We start from the raw sequence: 21,583 nt of genomic DNA on the forward strand, positions 1-21,583 counted from the left end.
AACCCATTATTGCAGCCATAGTCTTAGCAAAAAGAAAATAAGCCTGCTATTTGAGTCCATCAGCTCACATTTTCAAGAAAACTAGAATCCCAGTGTTTAGGCTAGAAGGGAACTTCTGGGATTATTTTATTTAATTCCTTTCTCAAACCAGTGCTCATTGCAAAGTTAGATCCTTAGCTCATTGTCAGACTGAAGCAAAGACTTTCCATTTGAGCAAGGTAGCACAGAAAATGTGATCCTACTGTGGTGTTATTGGGGGTGATTGAGATCTTATGATTCACCTGCAGGGAAACAGCATTTGTTAGTGAAATGGGAGTACAGAGACTTAATTCAGTCAGGCACTTTAAAAGGAAGACACCATACATTCCATGCTCCATGTGTTAATAGAGGTGGGTGCAAACAAAATGAGACACCAAAAATAAAGACCTCAAGAAGTGAAAAAACAATTAAATAATTATTTTTTTAGAACTGTTGTCATTTCCAAAGTGTTATTAACAAGCCAAAAGAAATAATTTGTCTTCCTCTATAAGAATATAAGACATTGATGGAATTAAATCAATTAACAATTTTCCAAATATTTGTACCTTTACCAGGATCTGTTTATAAGAGAGACATTAGTGGGTGTATTATTTTGGGCAGCTGGGCAAAGATTAGACCCTTCATGCAAAGCCAAAACATCTGGACGTTTTCAACTGGCTGTCAATTCAGATAGGCATGAAAACATCCTTCTGTTCCAAATTCAGTGCTAAAAGTGGTGACCTAGGACTAGAACTATGGACCAATATTGTCTCTGCAGAGAAATTAATTATTCTGCTATTGTATTTGATTAAGTAAAGGAAGCAAGTTGAGGACTGATCCATTACCCCAAATCCACACAGCTTATTTCCTATCCCCAGAGATTAATTTCAGTGCCTCTATACCAGGTTTGTCTTGGAGAAAACTTTTTCAGTAGCAGTCCAGACACATAGGTATTAGAGCAGTGCAGACATTCACACAGCCAGGTCTGCACTTGCTTTTTGGGTTTAGTTTATCCATGTATTCTTGTAGTGTCAGTGAAAAATGTTACTAGTTGTAGACCAATGACTTAGAAGAAGACTGCTTCAGGGCCAGTTCTCTCTCTAATTATCAGCTTCATGCAGGATATACAGGCGTGCACAGGAAATGTTCATTCCTTAGACCTGATTTTCCTTTTTTCAGCAAATGTACAACACTTGGCAAGTAAGAAGAGCTAAGTTATTTGAATCTGCATCCATATTCTGTGCCCATAATACCTTTATGCAAAATTTCTCTTTTTTATTGAATGCCTAGTCTGGCATATACAGAATTCTGAAATAATGAAAGAAATTTTAAAAATCCCTGTCAGTAATAAATGAAATCCCTAGAGCACATATACATTCAACACTGTCTTTAAGGGGGTTTTAGCAGAGGAATTAGTTCTCTCTTTAAATGATAAAAAAAAAAAATAAATTAGGTGTACTAGAATTTAATTTCATTTTATTAAAAACTCATTGATTCCACAGTAACAGGCAAATGTTAACATTTGTCATGTTAAAACATATTCTAGAGTGGATTTCACCAGATGTGTCAATCTTTCAGAGGCATCTGGAGCACAATCATACACAATGTTCAAAGCTCACACCTACAAATACAGTACAATGTACTGTACAGTACAACTACAATGATCCCTGTGTAACTTCAGAAACCTATACAGTAATTATCAAAAAATATCATTAATCCAAAAGCAGATACAATCTCCTAAGATCTTACTAATTCTTTGGGGGTTTTTCCAGTTGATAATTTTCCATAATAAATCTAGTATTTGATGTATTGGTACCAAATCCCAGCACAAATATCCGAATTCCCTTGGGTTACTCAGGGCATGGGACCTCTCTTGCTGTTTTCTGCATGTCATTTACATGAAACCCACAACAAGTCTCGTGCCCCAAGGGGCTGCATGTCCCAAGTGTGTACTCCCAGGCTGCAGGGCAGTCTCTGCTCAGCCCAGCTGGGAGCACTGGAGGGATGTTTGCCCCTGGGTCTGCACGAGTGCACTAACACTGGTACAGAGGCACAGCTCACACATCAGCTGGGTCTGGACACCCCATGCTGTGTTCACAGCGCTGCACAGTCTGGGAGGCACTAAACTCTCCCTGCTTGGGCACAAAGGGAAAATCTGAGAGGAATAACTCCATGATCCAGCACAGTCGGAGAGCCCTGTCCAATGCAAGCATCTCACCCAGCTGCAAGATGCAGTTATCAGCAATTCAGGCAAATTCACCAAGGGATATCTACAGCAGCCAGAACTACACCTATCAGGGCTACACTTCATACAGCAGCCATGTGGCATGGCCCATATGTCTTTTTACATTAAAAGTGACAATATTGGGCTGTAAACTCACTTAGACACTTCCCACTTCATCAGGAGGCCCACAGTTGTCATTAGCTGGTCCAGGACTCCTGAAATCCTTAGAGTGGGCAGAGCCTATGTTCTTACTTCAGCCTTTGACTTCTTCCTTGACTGCAGTAAATTCACAGAAGGACAATGTGTGTCTGTCAGGAAGATCTGCATGAAAGCTTTCTTTTCTGAGAAACATAAGGATGACAGAGCCACAACTCTGATATTCATTCACCCAAGCCTTGAATTCTGTAATTATTTTTTTACTGCCCCACTGTATAAAATTAACAAAGAAAAAAACACATTTGCATTAAAAAAAATTATATAAAGCATTTACAACATATTCTAAAACATCTTCTAAGATCTCACAAATTGAACAGCTGCCAACAGCCTAAGGAAAAGATGGCTCTTGGATCTCTCATTTCAGTTCCCACCACCTCCCTTTCAGGATCCAGACACTCTAAAGTCACTTCCTATGAGCAGACTCATTTTGCAGGACCCACCAAAGAAGCCCACCTGTGAGGAGGCAGTAAGTTGCTTTATGCTGCCTGTGCTTTAGCAGTTGAGCTGGACTGTGGACAATTGCTATGGAGCAGCTGCTCTTGCCAGGCATCAGCATCTGGGTCTGCTCTCTTTGTTTACAAGACAGAGGAAATGGGGCAGGAAGGCATAGACCAGTCATATTTACCAAAGCTAAGACACATTTTTCTACCCACTTTGCCAGTTTTGGCATCAACACACCACAGTCAATGAAATCACACTTGGAGGTCTAGTCAAGGGTGTGCATTATAATAATTCATCAAATTGTGATGAATGCTAGAAGGAAACCAAATTCTTTGCTGATTTTCATCATAAGAAAGATGATTGGATTGGATAAAGAGCAAAGTCAAAGTAACAGCTGGTATGTAGGTAAATGTACCACCATATAAAAGCACAAGTGTATGCTCTCGTTTGTACACTAAGCTGTAGAGAATAAAGTTTCTATTAAAATAAACATGCATGTTTCATTCATTTATGGAACCTTTCAAATCCTACAAGACTACTCAAGTTGGAGCAATTTTTATTTAAATCTGACTGCAGACGTAGTAAAAAGATTTTATAGTTTGGATTATTTCCTCTGCTCATTGGTATCTCTAAGGAAGGCCCTGAGATACCTATATTTAAAACAGAAAATAATTAAGTTCAGCAAACTTTCTTGTATCTCAAGTGATATTTAGGTTGATTTGACTCAGGAGCAGTGTTGCTGAAGTTGGCTGCCTGTACTATCAACTGTGTAGGAACCAATATGACATCTTTAATACATAGCTACAAGAGGAGAGCAATCTGGATAATCCAAAGTGAGCCCAGTGTACTGCCACATCACATATTCACTAGATACAAACCTTACAGGTATTTGGTTAAACTGGCCAGCAGAGCCCACAGCAAATAGAATTTATCACTGAATAAACGATTTGAATCAATGTTCCAAAAGATAAATAGATTTCCTGGAATTACTGTGGCGTATTGTAAAAGTAAAAAAAGCAAAATATCAGGCTTCGTCTGTAACACTGCAAATAAAAAAAGTTAAGTAGAAACTGTGTAGAACACAGATACTCTGTTCACGTGATAAAGAAATATAATAACTGCAGTATGATATATGTAAATTCTTACACATTTTCTTGTGATCAAAGGTTTGTTTAGATATACCAAGAGCTACTTCTTGACTCAAAATAGCATTCCCACTAGAAGGCAAAAGGGTGGATATGAAAGCAAATACAATTCAGTCACTAGAAACACCTTCAGTTAAAATATTGGCCTGATTCACACCAAGACTTAAAGCACAACATCAAGCATGAAAGAAATGCCACTAATCCCTCTGGCTCTCATCTATTGATTACACAAATAAGTGTTGTCAGTAGCCATTACTAACAGAAATAATCTTCTGTTTAAATGAAAAATATCTTTCCCTTTATGAAACTGATCATTTGTTCCATCAGATTTTCATTTCTCTAAAAAGAAAAATTCTCCATGTCTTGGTTTATAAACCCATCAGGTTAAGATGAAAATCTTTAATCTTTTCTCTGCTTTTGCTAGCAAACAGCTGCTTCTCCTTATTCTCTCTCTAATTTGCTGGTGTCAGTAAACTCACACATACACATCTCTATTCAGTATATTTTCTCTTACTGATTTGAAACAAGTTTTTAAAAAACCTCAAACCTGTAATTTAGGAACATTAAGTCTAATTTCAAGAGTGGCATCATTGGGAGTGTTAATTCCCATTAAGTTATTGCTTTTTCTCATGCAAGCTAAACCACAGAGTTAGTCATATTTAATTATTTAGAAGTTTTTTTAATTAAACACTTTTTAAAGCACATTTTAATATTAGAACATTATTTCATCATTTATTTTCACCTTTTTTTGTTTAGTATAAATGGTCTATGATCTATGTCATATGCTGTTGTAACTGCTCCTTTTACATCTTCTGTCTTACAGCACACTGTCTCGCTCTCTGTACGCAGATATTAATTTTGCAACTCTATATTCCGTTTTATGTTTATACATTTTTTCTATATTGCATTTCTCTTAATAAATTGAATCAATGGTCCTGTCTGGGAATTTGCTATTGGGTTTTACCTTCTCAGATTCCCCAGCGAGTCACTAATGGTGTTCTTCACCTCTTCCTTTCCTGGGTTAAAAAATCTTTCTTTCAGTGAACCAAGCCCTTTGAAAGGCATTTTGTCTTTCTTCTTCAGTAAATTCCTTATGTTAATGAGCATTCACTTCTGCTGTCATATTTCCCAAAGCCAGAGTCGGGAGCCTCCACCAGTCCCCTCGGTGACCTCTGCAACAACAACCAGTTGCTCAAGAAAGGAGCGGGTAAAAAAAAAATATATATATATTAAAAAAAAAAAAGAATCAGGTCTTGCAAAGCCAGAAGGGAAAAGCTGTGGAGCAAAGCCCCCTCAGAAGCACTCAGGGGCTCGTGGCCCCTGGAGCATCTCAGCCGTGCTGGGTCCGTACCTGCTGCGGGGGCTGCACGGGAGCTGCAGGTGCTGCTGCTCCACAGGCACACCTCAGCCTGCCTCGCTGGGGCTCATCCTCAGTGCATCCCTCCCTCCCTCCCTGCTTCCCTCCCTCCCCTGCTCTTCCACACCGAGATCCTGTGCAAGGTGGTGCTATAGTAACAGACACAATACCTGTCCTCAAGCCACTCCAGTTCGCTAATAAGACCTCGTCCATGGCAAGGGCCAGAAGTTTATTAAATATTTATGAGTCCTTTCTGCAGGGAGGGAATTATTGCAAGCTACAGTTCCCATTCACTCTGTACGCCCCTACCCCAGCACACTTGCTGCTTTGAACCCAAGGCTGCCTTCCCATGCCTGGTCATTTATTATTGATGTTGCTGGGCCCTTGGGAAGACAGACATGGAGGGGCATTGGTGTGATGCTGTTTGAAAAAGCAATGAAAGACCAGCCAGAAATTGAATCCATTGCATTTTTGAAACACAGAGTGGCTCAAAGAGGTGAACCAGTCCAACTCAGTGTGACTTCATGACAACATACCTTTCCTAGCATGGCAGAAAGCACTTAATGAAAACTCTTACAGAAATGCAGCCTTCCTCTCCACTCATCATGCCTGCACACTGGCTGGAGTCAAAGAATTTCTGCTTTTGGCAAGGCATTAGATATTGGATTTGGGTTATGGACAAGTTAAAAAAAAATGCAAAAAACCCTAAACCAAAGCCACAAACCATTTCCTATATTCCCTCCCCTACCAGTCCCTCCCTTTAGGTGATGTGGAAGGCAGAAACTCTGTAGATTGTTAGAAAAATGGAGAGCTTTGTGTTTGGTACCTCACTCCTACAAGGAAAGTTAAATTAAGAACCTGACAGTGCCTTATCAGGCCATCAGCACAAAAAGAATTGATTTCCCCTGGAAGTCCCCAGCTGAGAGTTGCCATGTGGAGGGCAGGCAGCTGCTCACCCACCAAGCCCAGCTCCTGTTCTGCCACAGGCCACCTGGTGTCCCTGAGCCAGTGGCCGTGGCTCTGAACCCTCCCTCCTGCCCTGCACTGCCCTTATCCTTCCAGGCTCAGGGGCCACCCTTTCCCCCTAACTGCTGTGCAGAGCTTGGTATATCCAGATTCTACAGAGAGAGAGAGGAGAAAAATAGAAACCCAGAAAGCACTTCCTCCAGAGAAACAAACTGGATCTGAGTTCATTTCACTTAAAAACTCCTCATTTGGGTGTTTGAACTGAGTGAGTAGGTATGAGTGGGATGTAAATCTGGGCCAAAGCTGTGCAAGGACTATCCATCCACCACTCCATTCCTCTCCTGGCTCCTTGTATGGCCGACCAGTCTCTGGGTTTTAGAACTCTTCAAAATACAAACACCAAACATCTGGATTATCCCAGCTCCACTTTGAGGAAGGTGATTCGGAAAATACATTTTCTCAAGGTTATGTGAGGCAGGCAAGCAGCTTTCACTGAAATCCTTTATTCCTAGTATGAACCAGGAGTGAAGAAGAGAGGGAGAAGGAGCATACTTAGGAGCTGAGAGTCTGGCTTTGCTGCAGTCTCTTTTGTTGCAGCACTGGTTAGAGTTTCTTTCTCCTCTTTGAATAATTCATGTGATGTAGAGAAGTATTGGCTCGGCACATCAAACACATTTGTCCTTGCAGAGCAGTCCTCCCATAGCAAGCATTTGGAACGTGGGTACCTCCAGCACTGCCTACCCACATGCCTCCAGCAGGGCATCTCTGGCTGTGTTTCTCTCTGTTGGGTGGAACAGCAATTGCTCTGGCTGCCAACCCAAGGACTGACCAGAAACCCTCCCTGCAGCATGTCCTGCTGCCCTGAGAGCAGCTGCACCTCCTCTTCCTCCTCCTCACACTGCTCAGCCTTGCATCTGGCCATTTCCAAACTGGAAATGGTGCAAACTCCAGTGCTAGGAATTCACTTTGTAAGACTGGAACTCAAAAAGTGGTGCTCAAAAGCCATACCTGCCAGCAGCTGTGGAAAAAAGGGTTTTATCTCACCCATCTTTCTGGACTTCTGCTCCTGGTGTGCATAAAGAGAGCACAGAGCAGGCACAAGAAAGGAGTTATGCTGAAAATGTAGCGTTTTGTTTACTTATCCACACATTCTCTAGTTGCATTTAGCACAGATGTCTGAAGTCTGTCCTCCATGCATCTGGGGCTGTTTCAAGTGGCTCCCTCAGAGATCTATCCTGGCAAGGTATGTTCCCCTCAGGGGTGTAGGAGTCTCTCATGAGCAATAGCTCTTGCCTCACCCTTAACAGAATCACACATTTCCTACAGCAGGTTTCCCCTCTTCTTCACTACCTGCACTTTTGCAGTGCTACAGCAGTAGCTCATTTTGAAATTCACTGATCCTTTCTCTAAGGTATAAAGTGTGTTACTCTTTCACTGCCTGGATTCCAAAACACTGCTGCAGAGACTGTCACAGCAGCTTTGCAGAGCCCTGCTCCTGCTGGGACACCATCCAGAGGGGCACTACCCCATTCCCAACAAGAATGAGCTGGATGAGATCATGGCAATACCTGTGGGACTAATCCTGATGCCCCAGGCATCAATCCCAGCACACGTTTCAGAGCATCAGCTGAGGAACTCTGCCTTGATAAGACCTAACATGATAGCCCTTATTGACCCAGCTGTCATTGCTACTGCTTTGTTCTTTCCTGTTTTAACCTATGCCCTAATTTTCATTTTCAAAACTTATACCACATTGTGATTCTCCTTTTGCTATTTCAGACCTCCTTAAAACACAATGTATTATATAATTTCATTTTGAGTCTGCTGTTTGCAAGTTGGAGGCTAAGTCCAAGACACAGCATTTGCCTGCACTTGTAAGGAAATATTTTTCAAAATTAAAACTATATGGCTCACATAGCTTGTAGATACTACTGAAACTATAGACTCCTATCCCCAGAGATCACTAGTAAGTGTATTAAAACCATATTTTAGATCCAATACAGACCTGAACCAGCATGCAGACAGCCACTGCTCTATGCTCATGTATTGATAGACAGGGATTACTGACTGGTGGTCAGAATCCAGTTTTTACTGAGAAATACAGATGCTTATATACCATTTAGGTAGGAAGGCTAGTAAATTTTACAACAATCATTTAGTTGAACACCACACAGACAAACTTTACATTTTTACTTTTTTTTAAAAAATTTTATTTTATTTTATTTCCTGTCAGCCAGACTTGATCCAATCTTCTTGCAATCTTCAGAGCTCTGTTTGCCCTTGCCAAGGCACCCTGGTTATCAAGCTGCACGTGCTGATTAAATCCACAGTTCTATCAGTCTCATTTACATTTACCACATCCACACTCATGCACCATCACTACCTCAGGTGTAAAGAGTAAAGTGAGCTGCAAGAAAACTTGAAACTGGTCAAGTGCACATACAGATGTGCCTTCCTGACAAGCACTGTGCCTTGCAGACAAAGGGCTTGTTGATTCAGAGTTGTAGCAACCCCTTAAGAAAACCAAGCTTGCAAATATCACAACTAGCAATAAAAATAACTTATGTAGAGCAATAGTTTCTACAGGTGCAAGTAAATGTGCACCTAGAAGCTATCTAATTTATAACAGTTATTTCTTTTGCTGAAAAGCCTTGAAATACCATCTTTATGCTGCTCCTACCAATGATTCCTCAACATAATGGATAGGGTAAAGTCTTTGCCACATTTAAGAGATTTTTGGTACTGGTTTCAGTGCAGACTGGATAGCTGATTGTCTTCCAAGTAGTCACTTCTCCCAATGCTTGTAAAATATAAAATTTTGATCCCTTTACAAATATTTAATTATCATAGCAATTGACATCCTGACATTAACATCCTGAGAAAATCAATTTAATGTCTTGGTGTCTCTGCTGAATTAACAAAGATGCTTCACTTCATGCTGAATGACCAACCTTAATGATGATCAAAAGCTGCTGGGCTCCTCCAGAGGAAATACTCAAGAATAACTTTGTCAATTTTTAATCAGTTTCTTTTTGGTTCAAGGCCATGTGATCACATCCCTGGTGCTTGAGATAATTTTTGAATCACAGTTTGCTCTTGTTATTTGCAGGAGCCTTCTTTTTTTTAAACCGAGATGACTTTGCCTTTTTAACTCTTACCAAGAGCTCAAAGGCTAGAAAATCCTGAGTGACCTCTCTTCCTAGCTGAAGATTTATTAAAATTAAATTGAATTAAAACATTTTGATGTTTCAAAACTAAGTGTCTTTTAAAGTTTTTTTTTGTTTTGTTTTATTTTTAAAAAGGCCTTGGTAAAAGTTGTCTGGGAGATTTCATTGAATTATTCTTTCAGGAAAAGACCTTTAAGAGTCCATCTGTTAACCCAGCACTGGCAAGTCCTCTACTAAACCATGTCCTTAGGTGGTGCCTAAGAGGTTCAATCAGATGACAAGCATATTTCATTGTTAGGCATGAAACTTTGGGCTGAAGCCAATTCTTCCTTTGTATTTGTACAGTGTCTGGTGTACTAGAGACCCTATTTCTGCTGGCACCTGTAAAAGGCATTGCAACATTGCATAAAAAAGAGGGTACTGTAGGAATTCAGCCTTCAAAATCTACAGCATCTGATGTCAAAGATAAAAGAGGTGACCTGGGATCCCGTGTTACATAAAGGTTTAGAGTAAATGATCAATCTGGTCCTTCTGATTTTGAAACCTATGGCTTTACACCTACAATTTTATGCTATAAATGAAGATGAACTCAAAGAATATTGATTTCTAGTTTATCATATATGAGAACTTAGTGTTTTCCTGATGGGTTAAAACACTTCATATTGAGCCAGTCCAAACCAAATTTTCAGATATTATGTTTATTTCCCTAACTGCAGCAAAACCTGCCCAAATTCCAAATGTTTAAAACAAGTCCTCTTTAATTTCTAATTTCTGCTTCCTGATCAGATGCTGGTAGGAAAGACATCTGATCACAGTTGGACACAAAAGAAAAACAGTGGCTCCTGGGATGCTATTAACATATAAAACAATAAGGGAAAAAAGATTTCCTATTTATAATTTTCCTTACTAAAAGCTGCTAATTCAGTACTCAATTCTTACCTTACCCTGTAAGAGAGCTTTTAAAGCATTTCTATGTGGAAAGGTCCTATGTGAAGTATGTCTGTTTCTTCACAAAAAGAAAATGGGCAGAGTTTCTACACCATTGCACTAATACAGATACATTGGATGATGATTTCTGTGGATACAGAAATGCAGTTTTTAATTAAAAATATGTCTTCTATTAATTTCACAATTTTTCATATAAGGAAAGTATTGTAGCTGGGCAAGAGCATTTCTATAATGTTTGACATGTATTTGAAAGTTTCTTGGGTTATAGTGACACCTTATGGCAGTTTTATTGTATCTTACAGATAATTTTGAAATTAACATCTCATAACATTTTACAGCCTGCCACTATCAGTAAGGAGCTGCTTTGATGTTTTTAGAACTCTTCTGGTTAGAAGTTACTCAAATGATCATTCCACCTCTTCAAACCTGTGTTTTCCCTTTTCCTCTTACTAGAAAAATACATTTTAAAGGGGAGTAGTCTTTGATATTATAGCATGTAGCTCATTGTGTTTCTCTAACCCTAGATCTGAACTCTTTAAAAGAAAATATCATGATAGATGTTAATTAAATTATTTTTCCTTTTAAATTCTGTTGGAAACCAAAACTGTGGGACACAAAAATAAAACTCACTACTACATGAAGATCAGAATTTATAAAATCTGCCTTCCTGGAGCTCTCCCTTACATGGATTTTCTAGTGTCTAACCAGAGCTACCTCTACCTACAGCCCTTCCCTCACCTGAAGTGCAAAGCTGTTCCCTCTAATGAGGCAACAGTTACCATAAAACTTACATTAATTATTTATCTTTGGTATTTTAATAATGCTTTCATCAAACAAGGGTTGACAGTGGGTAACAGGTTTGAAGTTGCAAAGGCCTGAGAAGCAATGAGGGAGAAGGATGACTGAGCAGTCCATTAATCTAAAAAACAGAGATGGAAACCTACAAATATTCATGTTGACTTGAAGGGGGAGTTGTGTTTCTGCTGAACTGCAGTTAGGGCTTAGTTATGCTAGAATAAAATAAACTCCAGAATACCTTCATGTACCATTTTCATGTTTAAAACTTGACATAGGGACAACTTAAAATGATAAATAAACATTTTTTTCTTTGAGCAACATATTCATTCAAAATTAATATTTTAAGTTCTAACAGATGTCAGTGACTAAATATGTCAAATCTCTTACAATCTATAAATTAAAAAGTTTAAACCCACATGCTTTTGTCACAGTTTTAAAGGTATTTCCATTGCTAAGATAGCTGAAATCACTGACTAAACACCTTAGCATCACCTGGAGCTCTTTTTAAAGAATGGAAAGGAAACCAGTTCTATTTCAATTTAAAACCACTAGTTTTTTCAAAATTAAAAAACTGAGCAACACAGAAAGCAAAACGTCTTCCCTCATAATACCTGCATTAAAAAGAACCTAAGAAAAATGAACTTAAACAACTGTAGCTTCTTGAAAGACCAGTAACTCACAGTTCAGGACAGTACTTTTACTTACTTGAACTTTTGTTCAAATAAATTTTGTTTTAAAAAGCACAGATTTAATAAAGTTCCTTTCTAATGTCTCTAATCTTTATGCATATTTACATACTGAATATTTGACCTACCTTTCACCAGAACATGTCTGCTACAGCAGAACAGGGAGTGGGAAAAAAAGGTGAATTATTCACCTTCCTAATCACAGTCATTCAATTTAACAAAGTAGTCATTTCCAACGAAAAAACAAACACAGAGAAATTAAACATTCCTATAAGAGTGTTTTTAACATTTCTACTTCAGGCTCATCCTGCCTGTGGAATAGATAACAAGGAAAACAGATGCCTACACATCAGCCCATCCCACTGGCTTGCCAGAGTTGGACCATCAAGTTGAGATGCTGAGCCTCATGTTAGGTTCCCTTCTGCAGCACAGCAACAATCTCCAGCTGAAAAGCAACAAGCACAAAATTCAGGCTGTCATAAATTCTGCATTCATTACCAAGCATCACCAGAAAATTAATTGTCAGAAGCCTCTGAGGTTTTTTTTGCCCATTTACAGCCACTTCTTGGGAGCACTGATGCAGAAAAAAAATCAAAGAGAAAGTAGATGCAAGAAATGGCTTCACCAGAACAGGCCTGGAAAAGTAGCAGGCAAAGGAAAATTCTGACAAAGAAAGTGCTGTGTATGGGATTGAGCTCAGTTAAATTGGAAATTATGTGTGAAGAGACACATGTAATTTAGGATGCACTTATTTAATCTCTGAAATCTGCAGGAAATCACAGCTTTGTCCTGTCTACATCATTAATAGAATAAGGAAACACTTCCTACCCAGTTAATGATCTGGTTAGCTTAAGAAATATTTTGTGTTTGCTAAATCAAAGAATTTCAGCTGTATGGCTCTCGTTTGCAAACTGTGGCAATGATGATATTACAATATATATTTGCTATTTCACTGCAAATATTTTATTTGAAATGGCTGTAAATCAGTAAGACTCAAGCAATGAATTCTTTAGGAAACATAAAAAATCAGTAAGGACAATCAAACTGAAAAAAAAAACCAAACAGCTAATTTAACTGTTGCCTTACCAGATAATAAAAAAGAACAGACAAACAATAATTTAATCCTGTGCAGAATAATGATGAAAATATGTTAGTACTTTATACTGAAATCACCCCAATTGCAGAAATGGCATTTAGTATCTATCAAATCAGAAAATCACATAGAAAATACTTCTGTTGCTAGTTTTCTAGGCCAGATCAATAATTTAAGCAGAACTTGTATCAAAATTGTATATAGTTCCACAAATACTTTTTTTTTGGTAAAGCCAGGGTTTGTAGGATAAGGCTATTTGAGGAAGGTCTACCATTGAGGCTCCCATTTAACAATGAAAGCATAGAAATTATGCTAGTCTGATTTTATTTTTTTCTGATTATCCTGCTTTGATTTTTCTAAGATACAATCATTGCAAGTCACAATCATCGTAAGACACAATTATTTTTAGAAATTCTTAAAAAAGAAAAATAATATTTATCTGGTGCCAAGTTAGGATAGATTTTTCAAATGAAATTTACTGCTGTAATTACAGAGGCATCTGATTGCTTCATTAGCATTTTTCTTATTTGCAGTATTTGAAGCCATTGCTGTGATACTGGCTGAAATGCTTATTCACAGCTTTGGTGCCATAGGTAGGTGTTTAGTTCATCAGCATGGCAACAGCAGGAATTGCAGTTCTACTTTTTTTAGTCCTCTGCTCTAATATTTTATTTTTATGTTCAAAAAATAAGCAATTCTTCTGTGTGGTCTTTGGTTCTAAAGTCACCTACAGGAAAGCAAGCTCTTCAAGGTTTTGATTTTGTTTATTCTTACAGGTACTATGTTGCATCAAGGAGACACAGAGACTGACATCAAGAAAGGCTGCCTGTGTCATAACTTCAGCTCCCAAACCCTTTGGTTCTCAGGTAAAAGATAACAATTTTTTTATTGATGTAGTTAGAAATTGAGATACTTCTTTGATTATTTGGCTAATTATTGCAGGAGAGTGTAAAACCTAGTCTTTTGATGTTGTGCAAAAGGTGAAGCATTTTAAGAAATTCCATCATAAAAGGCCAAGTAATAATTAAGGCACAAGCAAAATGATGAAAAAAAGAAAACCTCTAAAAGTTTTTATGTAAATATAGGTAGGTCATTAAACTTCTACCATTCTGAGTTTCCAATCATCCCACACCCACGACTGCCTTAATTTGCAGGACGAAACTGCAATAGATCCATAAGAGATCCAAGAGTAGTTCATAGCCAGGTGTCCTACAGAGGAAAAAAAAGAAAAAGATTTTTTTTTTTAAAGTCCAGAGTTTAAATTTTACATCTAGAATACTTAGTAAATTATTCAGAGCTTGAATAACTAGCATTTATTGAGCTGCTCTTGGGTTTGTACATGGGTAGGAGTATAAACTGCATTCCTGCTTTTTCAGTTTGGCACAGGAAATCAGAATCACCTTATGAACCATTTTCCAAGCTACTGAGCAACTGCAGTGCTGATAACACAGCTCTAAAAATGCTGATATAAAGAAGATTAATCTAAAGTTCTGGTGTATGACAAGTCCAAAGGCTGGACTAGAGATATTTAAGTGATTAAATACAATTAGCTGCCAATATCAAAGGATTCCAGGCAAAGAAAAACCAACAGCAAAGATCTCCAGCTTCCCTGTTTGAAGATTTAGGCTATCTGGATTCGTGAAAGAGTTTATAAAAATGTCAACTTTACTCCACAGCAAACCAACCCAGAATACCTGGATTTCAGCACTTGAAACCTCCTTGCTTAAGAAACACGTAGGAGTTATGGATCCAATATCCAGAAATGGAGAGACAAAGAGAACATTACCAAGATGAAGGACATACCAGAGAGATCAGGACTGTGATCAGCTGAGCAAATCAAGGCAGGCATTTCCTGGCATATGACAGGACTGTGCTCACTTGATGGATACTGTTGTGGAAGGAGAGGGGCTGCTGTCATCCTCAGCAAGTGAAAAGGAAGAGAGAACTGAAGCCACCTGATGCAACCTTTCAATTTTCACCTAATCTATCCTTTTGTTTTTTCACTCTCTTCTCCCACACTATCTCTGGCCAGCAATGGATGCTTCTAATCAGATCAGGCATCAGATGTCTTGTGCTTGAACAATTTACACCATACAAAAAGCTGAGAACTACATTCCTTCAGAGTGCTGGCAACATCTAACCTGACAAAGCAGTGTATCTTGAAACTCAGGTTTAGAGAAAGGGCTGTTTTCTGGGTCAATGAGCTGTAAAAATGCAAATTGAGATCACTACGTGTCATCAGAAAGAGCAAATGCTAATTTTAGAGGCATCTAGTGTGGCAGTTTTTCCCCAGAACTTTTATCCACTGCTATGTGATGATCTTTTACAAATTTCTGGGCAGCAATCTCTATGAAATGAACTCAAAACTACATGGGATAAAATGTATTTCAAACAAAATGTACAGGGAAGAAGTTTTCTACAGAAGTTACTATTCATGTAATGAAAATTATCAATAAAAATATCTTCCAACATGAAAATATGAAAAGTTCATTTATTTCCATAGGCAACCTAATTCAGAGTACAAAGTGATGTGTATTTCTCAAAACTGTCACTGTACCTTTTACATAGCTTTAAAGTAACTGATCTAAAAGTTGATACAAGAATAATTTTGGTTTCGAAGAGCTGTCCAATAAACCAGATATACACCAATGCCATGCTATGACAGTTCTATTTATGAATCACGGCTGACACAACATTATCACTTTATAAATCTCATGAGAATTTTAATGTTTTACAATCAGAACATAAAACTGCCACTAGTACAGACTGTACAATCAGACAAATAAACAAGTATTAAATATTTTGCACAAGGCCTGAGTTCACTATAACACATTTTGATTTACAGCTTCATCTCAGAAATCTGTACAGCAGTTAGACCTGTTTCAGAGACCTTAAAGACATTACAACTTCAGGGTTTATTTGTTATGTTGATACAAGGGTGAGGCCTGAAAAGCAAGAGCATTTGGTGTATGATGTAGGATTTGGTTTTACTGCCTTGAGTAATTTTCTTGCAAAGCAGTCAAAACCTAATGGAAGGTAAGGTAGAAGGCAGAACCTCACCTGAAAATCAGCTAACTCATCTGAAATTCTCCAGACAGGTTTCCTCACAGCTTTCCAAAGGAAAAGTTTACAATGAATATATAAAATGCAGCATATCTCTTAACAAAGAAAAAGAAGTGTTACATATACAACAGGGTATTTTTTTCTGTATTCCCCCTCCTGATACTTCTTTCATTGGAAATGGCACAAAGCAGCAATATCCCACCCACCCAATTAAAAAACCTTAATCAATAAGCAAAGGTCACTCCAAAGTCCAAAAACTTCATTGTAATGCAAGATCCAGTAGGTGAGATCCAGTCTTCATAAACTTAAGTATTAAAAACTTTCCTTTTCTGCTGAAGTCACAGAGATGCAGGCAGACTAAGCATGTATTATTTATAACAGAGAATATAAGTATCATATAATTCTTAGCCTGTGTAGAAGCATTATGGAATTTGATTCAAATCTAGCTTCTCAATTCTATTTTTTTGGTGCAGTTGAACTGAAAAATCCAAAAATCCTATGATCTAGAATATAATCACACTCATCTATCTACAGACACAGATAACATTACAACAGCAGTTATAATACAAAAGTCAACATACATTTTTCTTACTTCAAAAGGCAATCAGGGTATTTGTTAAGATTCCATAAAAATGTGAACCAGTTGTTGCTAAATAGACAAAACAGAAAAGGAAAGTTTTAAAGAATAAGGCTTGAAATGTTGTGCACCTACACATCCAAAAATTCAGCCTTGGGGTACTCAACATTGTGTAAGGCCACAACTTCCCCACAATGTTACTTACTCACAGTGAGGAGAAGATAATGTCTTCATTAAAACAAACGTGGGCATTCTACCCTTGCTCCCAGTAAAATTTCTCTTCCCATCTCCCAAATAATTGATGGACTCCTTTACCTTTCAAAAGACTCCTCTAGTACTGCTGCCCTCCTGCATAAGCAAGTTCCAAGGGCTCTTCTGGGCCTTATTCACACCATTTGCGTGATGAAAAGGAACAGTAGCTCCCTCCTCCAGTGACACCTGTACCATTTCATTTTCAATTTCTCTCAAGAGTCAGAACTAGGGGTTCTAAGCTGACCTGAAACTCAGTAGTTTTTTAAGGCTCTCCATCAGCCCAAATAGAGGTTTTCCAGGCCTCTTTAATACAATCCTTCCCTCCAGCAGGTTTAGTTTGCTTTCTGTGACTGAGTTTTGACAGGATGCTTCAGACACTTTCACACTTAAACCCAAATGGAACCAAGAGCACTAATATGGAAAACACTGCTGTCTTGGTGCTCTCATGTTAATTTAGCATACACCAGAGCAGCCAAAGCACAACTGCTGTAAGATGTGCAGCTATTTTCACTTAGCTTCTCCTTTTATAGTAAATAAAATATAGATGAATCACTTAAAGAATAGGAACTTACTCCCTTCCCTTTACCTCCCCTTTACAAATGAATGTAAACTAGATGGGCTGGGCACTTCAGCCCAGACTCTGTTCTCATTTCCACAGCAGAATGAAGACATGCTTACAGTGGGTGCACAGCAGGTGCTGTGATCATCTGAGAGGCTTTCACATTTTTTCCTTTAAACTAGGTGAAATATAAAGGGCAGAAATATAGTGTAATTTACAGTCTTCCTCAAAGCATTGTAAGAAATCACTTACTACCAGGTTACTATTTTGTTAACAGCATTTATAGTTTCTTAATCAGGTAATAATTTCAAACCTGTGTTCTCTGTTTTACTTGACATGAGGACTAGATAGACCCTCTGCTTCAAGCCAAGCTAGATGTAGCACTGTTTTCCATCCAAGTTCAGCCATAGGAGGTTCCTGGAATACCCACATTTTGTAACATTGTCCCTTCCCCTTTGTCTTTTCCAAAAACTGACTTGGATGCGAAGCACAATTGCTGCTCTCAAACAATTCACTCTGGCCACAAAACAAATCTTTTAACCTCTTGCAAGGCCTCAGAATGATGACTTTTAAGTGGAGAGATCAGCTGGCCAAGGCTTCCTAAAGAAAAACTATTGTAGCAGGTGGCCATGGTGACTTACCTCTTGCAAGTCCTCTTTCCTTTAAGAAGAAATAATTTGAGAACTTCAAACACACTGAGTTTCCTGACACACTAAGCAAGAAGCATCTTGAGGGATTGGACTCACTATTTTTAAATTTTTAAGTAACTGTAAGATTTTGTTAGAGCTTTTTATAAGCTCCCTTTTCAGTTTTCTTTGTTGTTCTTCTACTCTGAGCATTCAAAAAATTGCAGCAAAGAGAAATCAATGTTCTCAGATATAAATGGAGAAAAGTCCTATTGCTTGAGTCAGATAAAGACCTTATTCTATTGCATTACCACTTCCTAAAAGAGCCTCTTTTAATTTGAACCTGTAGGAGTTTTTTTTACTTCACTCTTATTAAATAGGTTATGTTCTGCTATAGCCCATGCCAAAAGCACATACCCCAAACCACACAGTTTAGGAGGTCTAGTATATGAAATCAGATCAAATTTTTTCACTTAACTTTCCCTGCAGCAGGTAAAACTAAATCCAGTTCTGAAAAGCTCCCAGTCCAGAGGGATCAGTGACTGAAACCCCAGATCAGGACATTGACTTTTAAGACTGCCTTTGCCATAAATGTATTAATTTAATACATTGTAGAGTCCTATGAGATGTTGTTTTTAATATAAACTTATTTTCCAAATAATTTACAAGAATACAGATTCAAGTAATTCTTCAAAGGCTTGCCTTAGATTACTCTAAAAAAACACATCTTCCAAGAATTGACATAAAAGAAGACATTAATGTGATTGAGAACATAGAGTGCCACAACTGTAAAAGAACTTAAATAGTTCAACAGTTCTAATATTGTACTTAAATTTACATGGATATTTTAACATAACCTACAGTGCTTACCATGAATATTAACAGCACATAAGCATCACAATGTATTAGGTATTGTTTTCTAGACCATGAATTTATTGGTCCCAGGTATTTTAAAATAATAGGACTAATGCAGTAGCTATAATACATAAAGGATTCTTTAAGAAATATGCTTAATGCTATCACCGCTTAGAACTGTGGAAATATAACAAAATACAAGTCATATTTACAGCATAAGGCCCTTTGGTTTCTTAAGCAGCAAACAAAAGAAGAGTTTCTTCAGTGAAAGGCTTTGAAAAATAAAGCAGGTAGGCTTTCCATAAAAAAGGTAACTAGTTCTTTCCTTCTCAAAATAACCATTTATAGTCTTCAAAATACTAGGTAAGAAAGCTCCTGAAATTCTTAGGAAAAGAAAGTTAAAACCCAACAGTAGTATCTGACAGAGCAGAGATTCCACCATGGGCAAGCTGAACATATACCTTCTGGAAGTAGAAGAAACTACTATTTGGATTTCTGGAGACCTTTATTGAATTTAGAGTAATACAATAAAAAGGATCTGAAATGCCTGTGTATTCATCATACACTCTAGAGCTTACAAACCATATTCAAGAAATCACTTCATGTCGATCTATGCTTCGTAAGGACTTGATTTAAACCAAAATTAAAATGAAATAGGTCACTCTAGTCAAGGCAATTTATGGAAGTCTGCTTTTTCACATGACCCTGTGCAAATTGTATAAGGCGATCCTTTTTCATCATCTCAACTGAGCCAAAACTATTAATTAATTCAAGACCTTTCTGTGTAACTATATAATGTGTTTAGTTACACAGTTGGGGCAGTCAACATGTGAATTTTGCATTTATATTCATTTTGTGAGGTTTCATAACTACACTTTTTTTCTTTCACATCAGTTAGAAGCAGTATCATATTAGCCAAAACAATGGAATATATAATAAATGTGATGAAATCACCACATGTATTTTAAAATCCTGCTTAAGTGGTATGTTGCTTTTGCTATGGGAATTGTAACAAGGATGTGGCATTATAGAAGAGATTATAAACCAGCATAACCTTTGAAGCAGTGTTCTTACTCTGTCCCAAACTTGAACCAAATTTCAGAACAACTTCTTATGCCTGATGAAGCTTGTTATAGTTTACTACCACATTCATTACATTAACTTACATGAGAAAGAAAGTCAAAATATGCTCCTTTCTTAGTATCACCCATAGTTATTGGTTAGAGCTCTCTCTGTATAATTTGGCTATCAAAATTTTTGGGCCAGAGTAAGAATTTTCTTTTTGCAAACTGTCATAGGACAAAATAGGACAGCTTGTGACAAATTCAGGCAACATGAGTAATTCTCCAGGTTTGCATCCAATAGCGTCATTATCCCCTAAGCATTTTTGCTGAACTTAAGATTAACAATATTTTGTAGGAAATTTCATAGGGCTTGACTGAGTTCACCTCTGAATAATTTCAATATACTTCTTCTTTTTCAGCTGAATATGAGCATCCCACCTTCAGCACTCTCATGTTGGTAAAGAGACAGGAAATCTTTAGCATGTAAGATGACTGTGCACTTACACAATTCCAGTGCAGTACCAGGTGAATGAAACATCAGCCTTTTTTCCTGTCCAAGTGTCTTTACTTTGCTGGGTTGAAAGTCTCCCCAAGTCATGCTTTTATTAACCATAACAAGATGTTAATCAGCTTACCCATGATCCAAATTCCATCAATCTTTGCAAGAAGAAAACAAAACATTTTACCCAAAAAGATCTTTTAAGTCATTGCTAGCTGAGCTGCTGTTTGTCATTGTGTTTGCTGGTTGTGCGAAGTTCTGAGGAGAAAAGAAAGGATTACCCTGTATACCAAAGCCTGGCTGTGCTACCATGTTCATCTGAGGTCCCAAGGCCGTACTGCTCGCATTTGGGGACCCTGGTGGTGGCACAAACTGATTAACCCACTGGCTTGATTTCTGCTGAGCCAACTGCTTCATGCTAACTTTAGGTTTTTGAGGACCAAAAAGATTATCTAAAGCAGACATATCTGGGGGTCTGTTCTGTTGTGTCAGTGGAGAGATTGCAGATGCAGCATTCATGGGACTGTAATTTGGCATATTGGCAGGTGGTACAATGTTCATCTTGGTTGCCCCTGTTGCACTTGGACCACTGAAGAAATTCTGAGTAGCGAGACCTGCTCCCATAGTGAATCCAGCAGTCTGAAACCCCATATTGGTATTTAGTCCGTTTGTCATATTTCTCTTTGTGTTGTCAATGGGTGATGAAAATCCCAATCCAACACCCATGGAAGGAACAGAGGAGAAGCTGTTTGAAGATGCAACTTGAGCTTGGTTGATAGGACGGCTGGTCAAAGATGACATATTATCTATCAAGGTATCTGTCAAGTCTTTTGTCTGCAAAACGCATAAAAAGCAGTTAAATGTTCTTTCTGTATAGACACTCTGGCAACAGTATTTTATCCTTACCCCTGCAGACCTGGCATTAATTTTTCAGAAATTAGAATTCACTGCACGGAATTGGGCATGAAATGTAATGATACACAAGAAAAATGACATTATTTGTGTTCTTTGCTACTAAGAACTAATTGT

The 21,583-nt window shown here is 37.9% G+C and overlaps 1 protein-coding gene across 2 annotated transcripts in view; it reads right to left on the minus strand.

Moving 5' to 3' along the window:
- Positions 1 to 15,758: 15,758 nt before the first annotated feature.
- SCYL2 (SCY1 like pseudokinase 2) overlaps positions 15,759 to 21,583 on the minus strand; it is a 34,023-nt gene continuing 28,198 nt past the window's right edge. For both annotated transcript variants that reach the window (XM_056508874.1, XM_056508867.1), the window contains one exon: positions 15,759 to 21,388. In XM_056508874.1, the coding sequence (XP_056364849.1) occupies positions 20,738 to 21,388 (651 nt within the window). In that variant the 3' untranslated portion in view covers positions 15,759 to 20,737. The remainder of the gene's footprint in view (positions 21,389 to 21,583) is intronic.

This window comes from Oenanthe melanoleuca, chromosome 1A (genome assembly GCF_029582105.1).
Source record: "Oenanthe melanoleuca isolate GR-GAL-2019-014 chromosome 1A, OMel1.0, whole genome shotgun sequence".
NCBI classification, from domain to species: Eukaryota; Metazoa; Chordata; class Aves; order Passeriformes; family Muscicapidae; genus Oenanthe; species Oenanthe melanoleuca.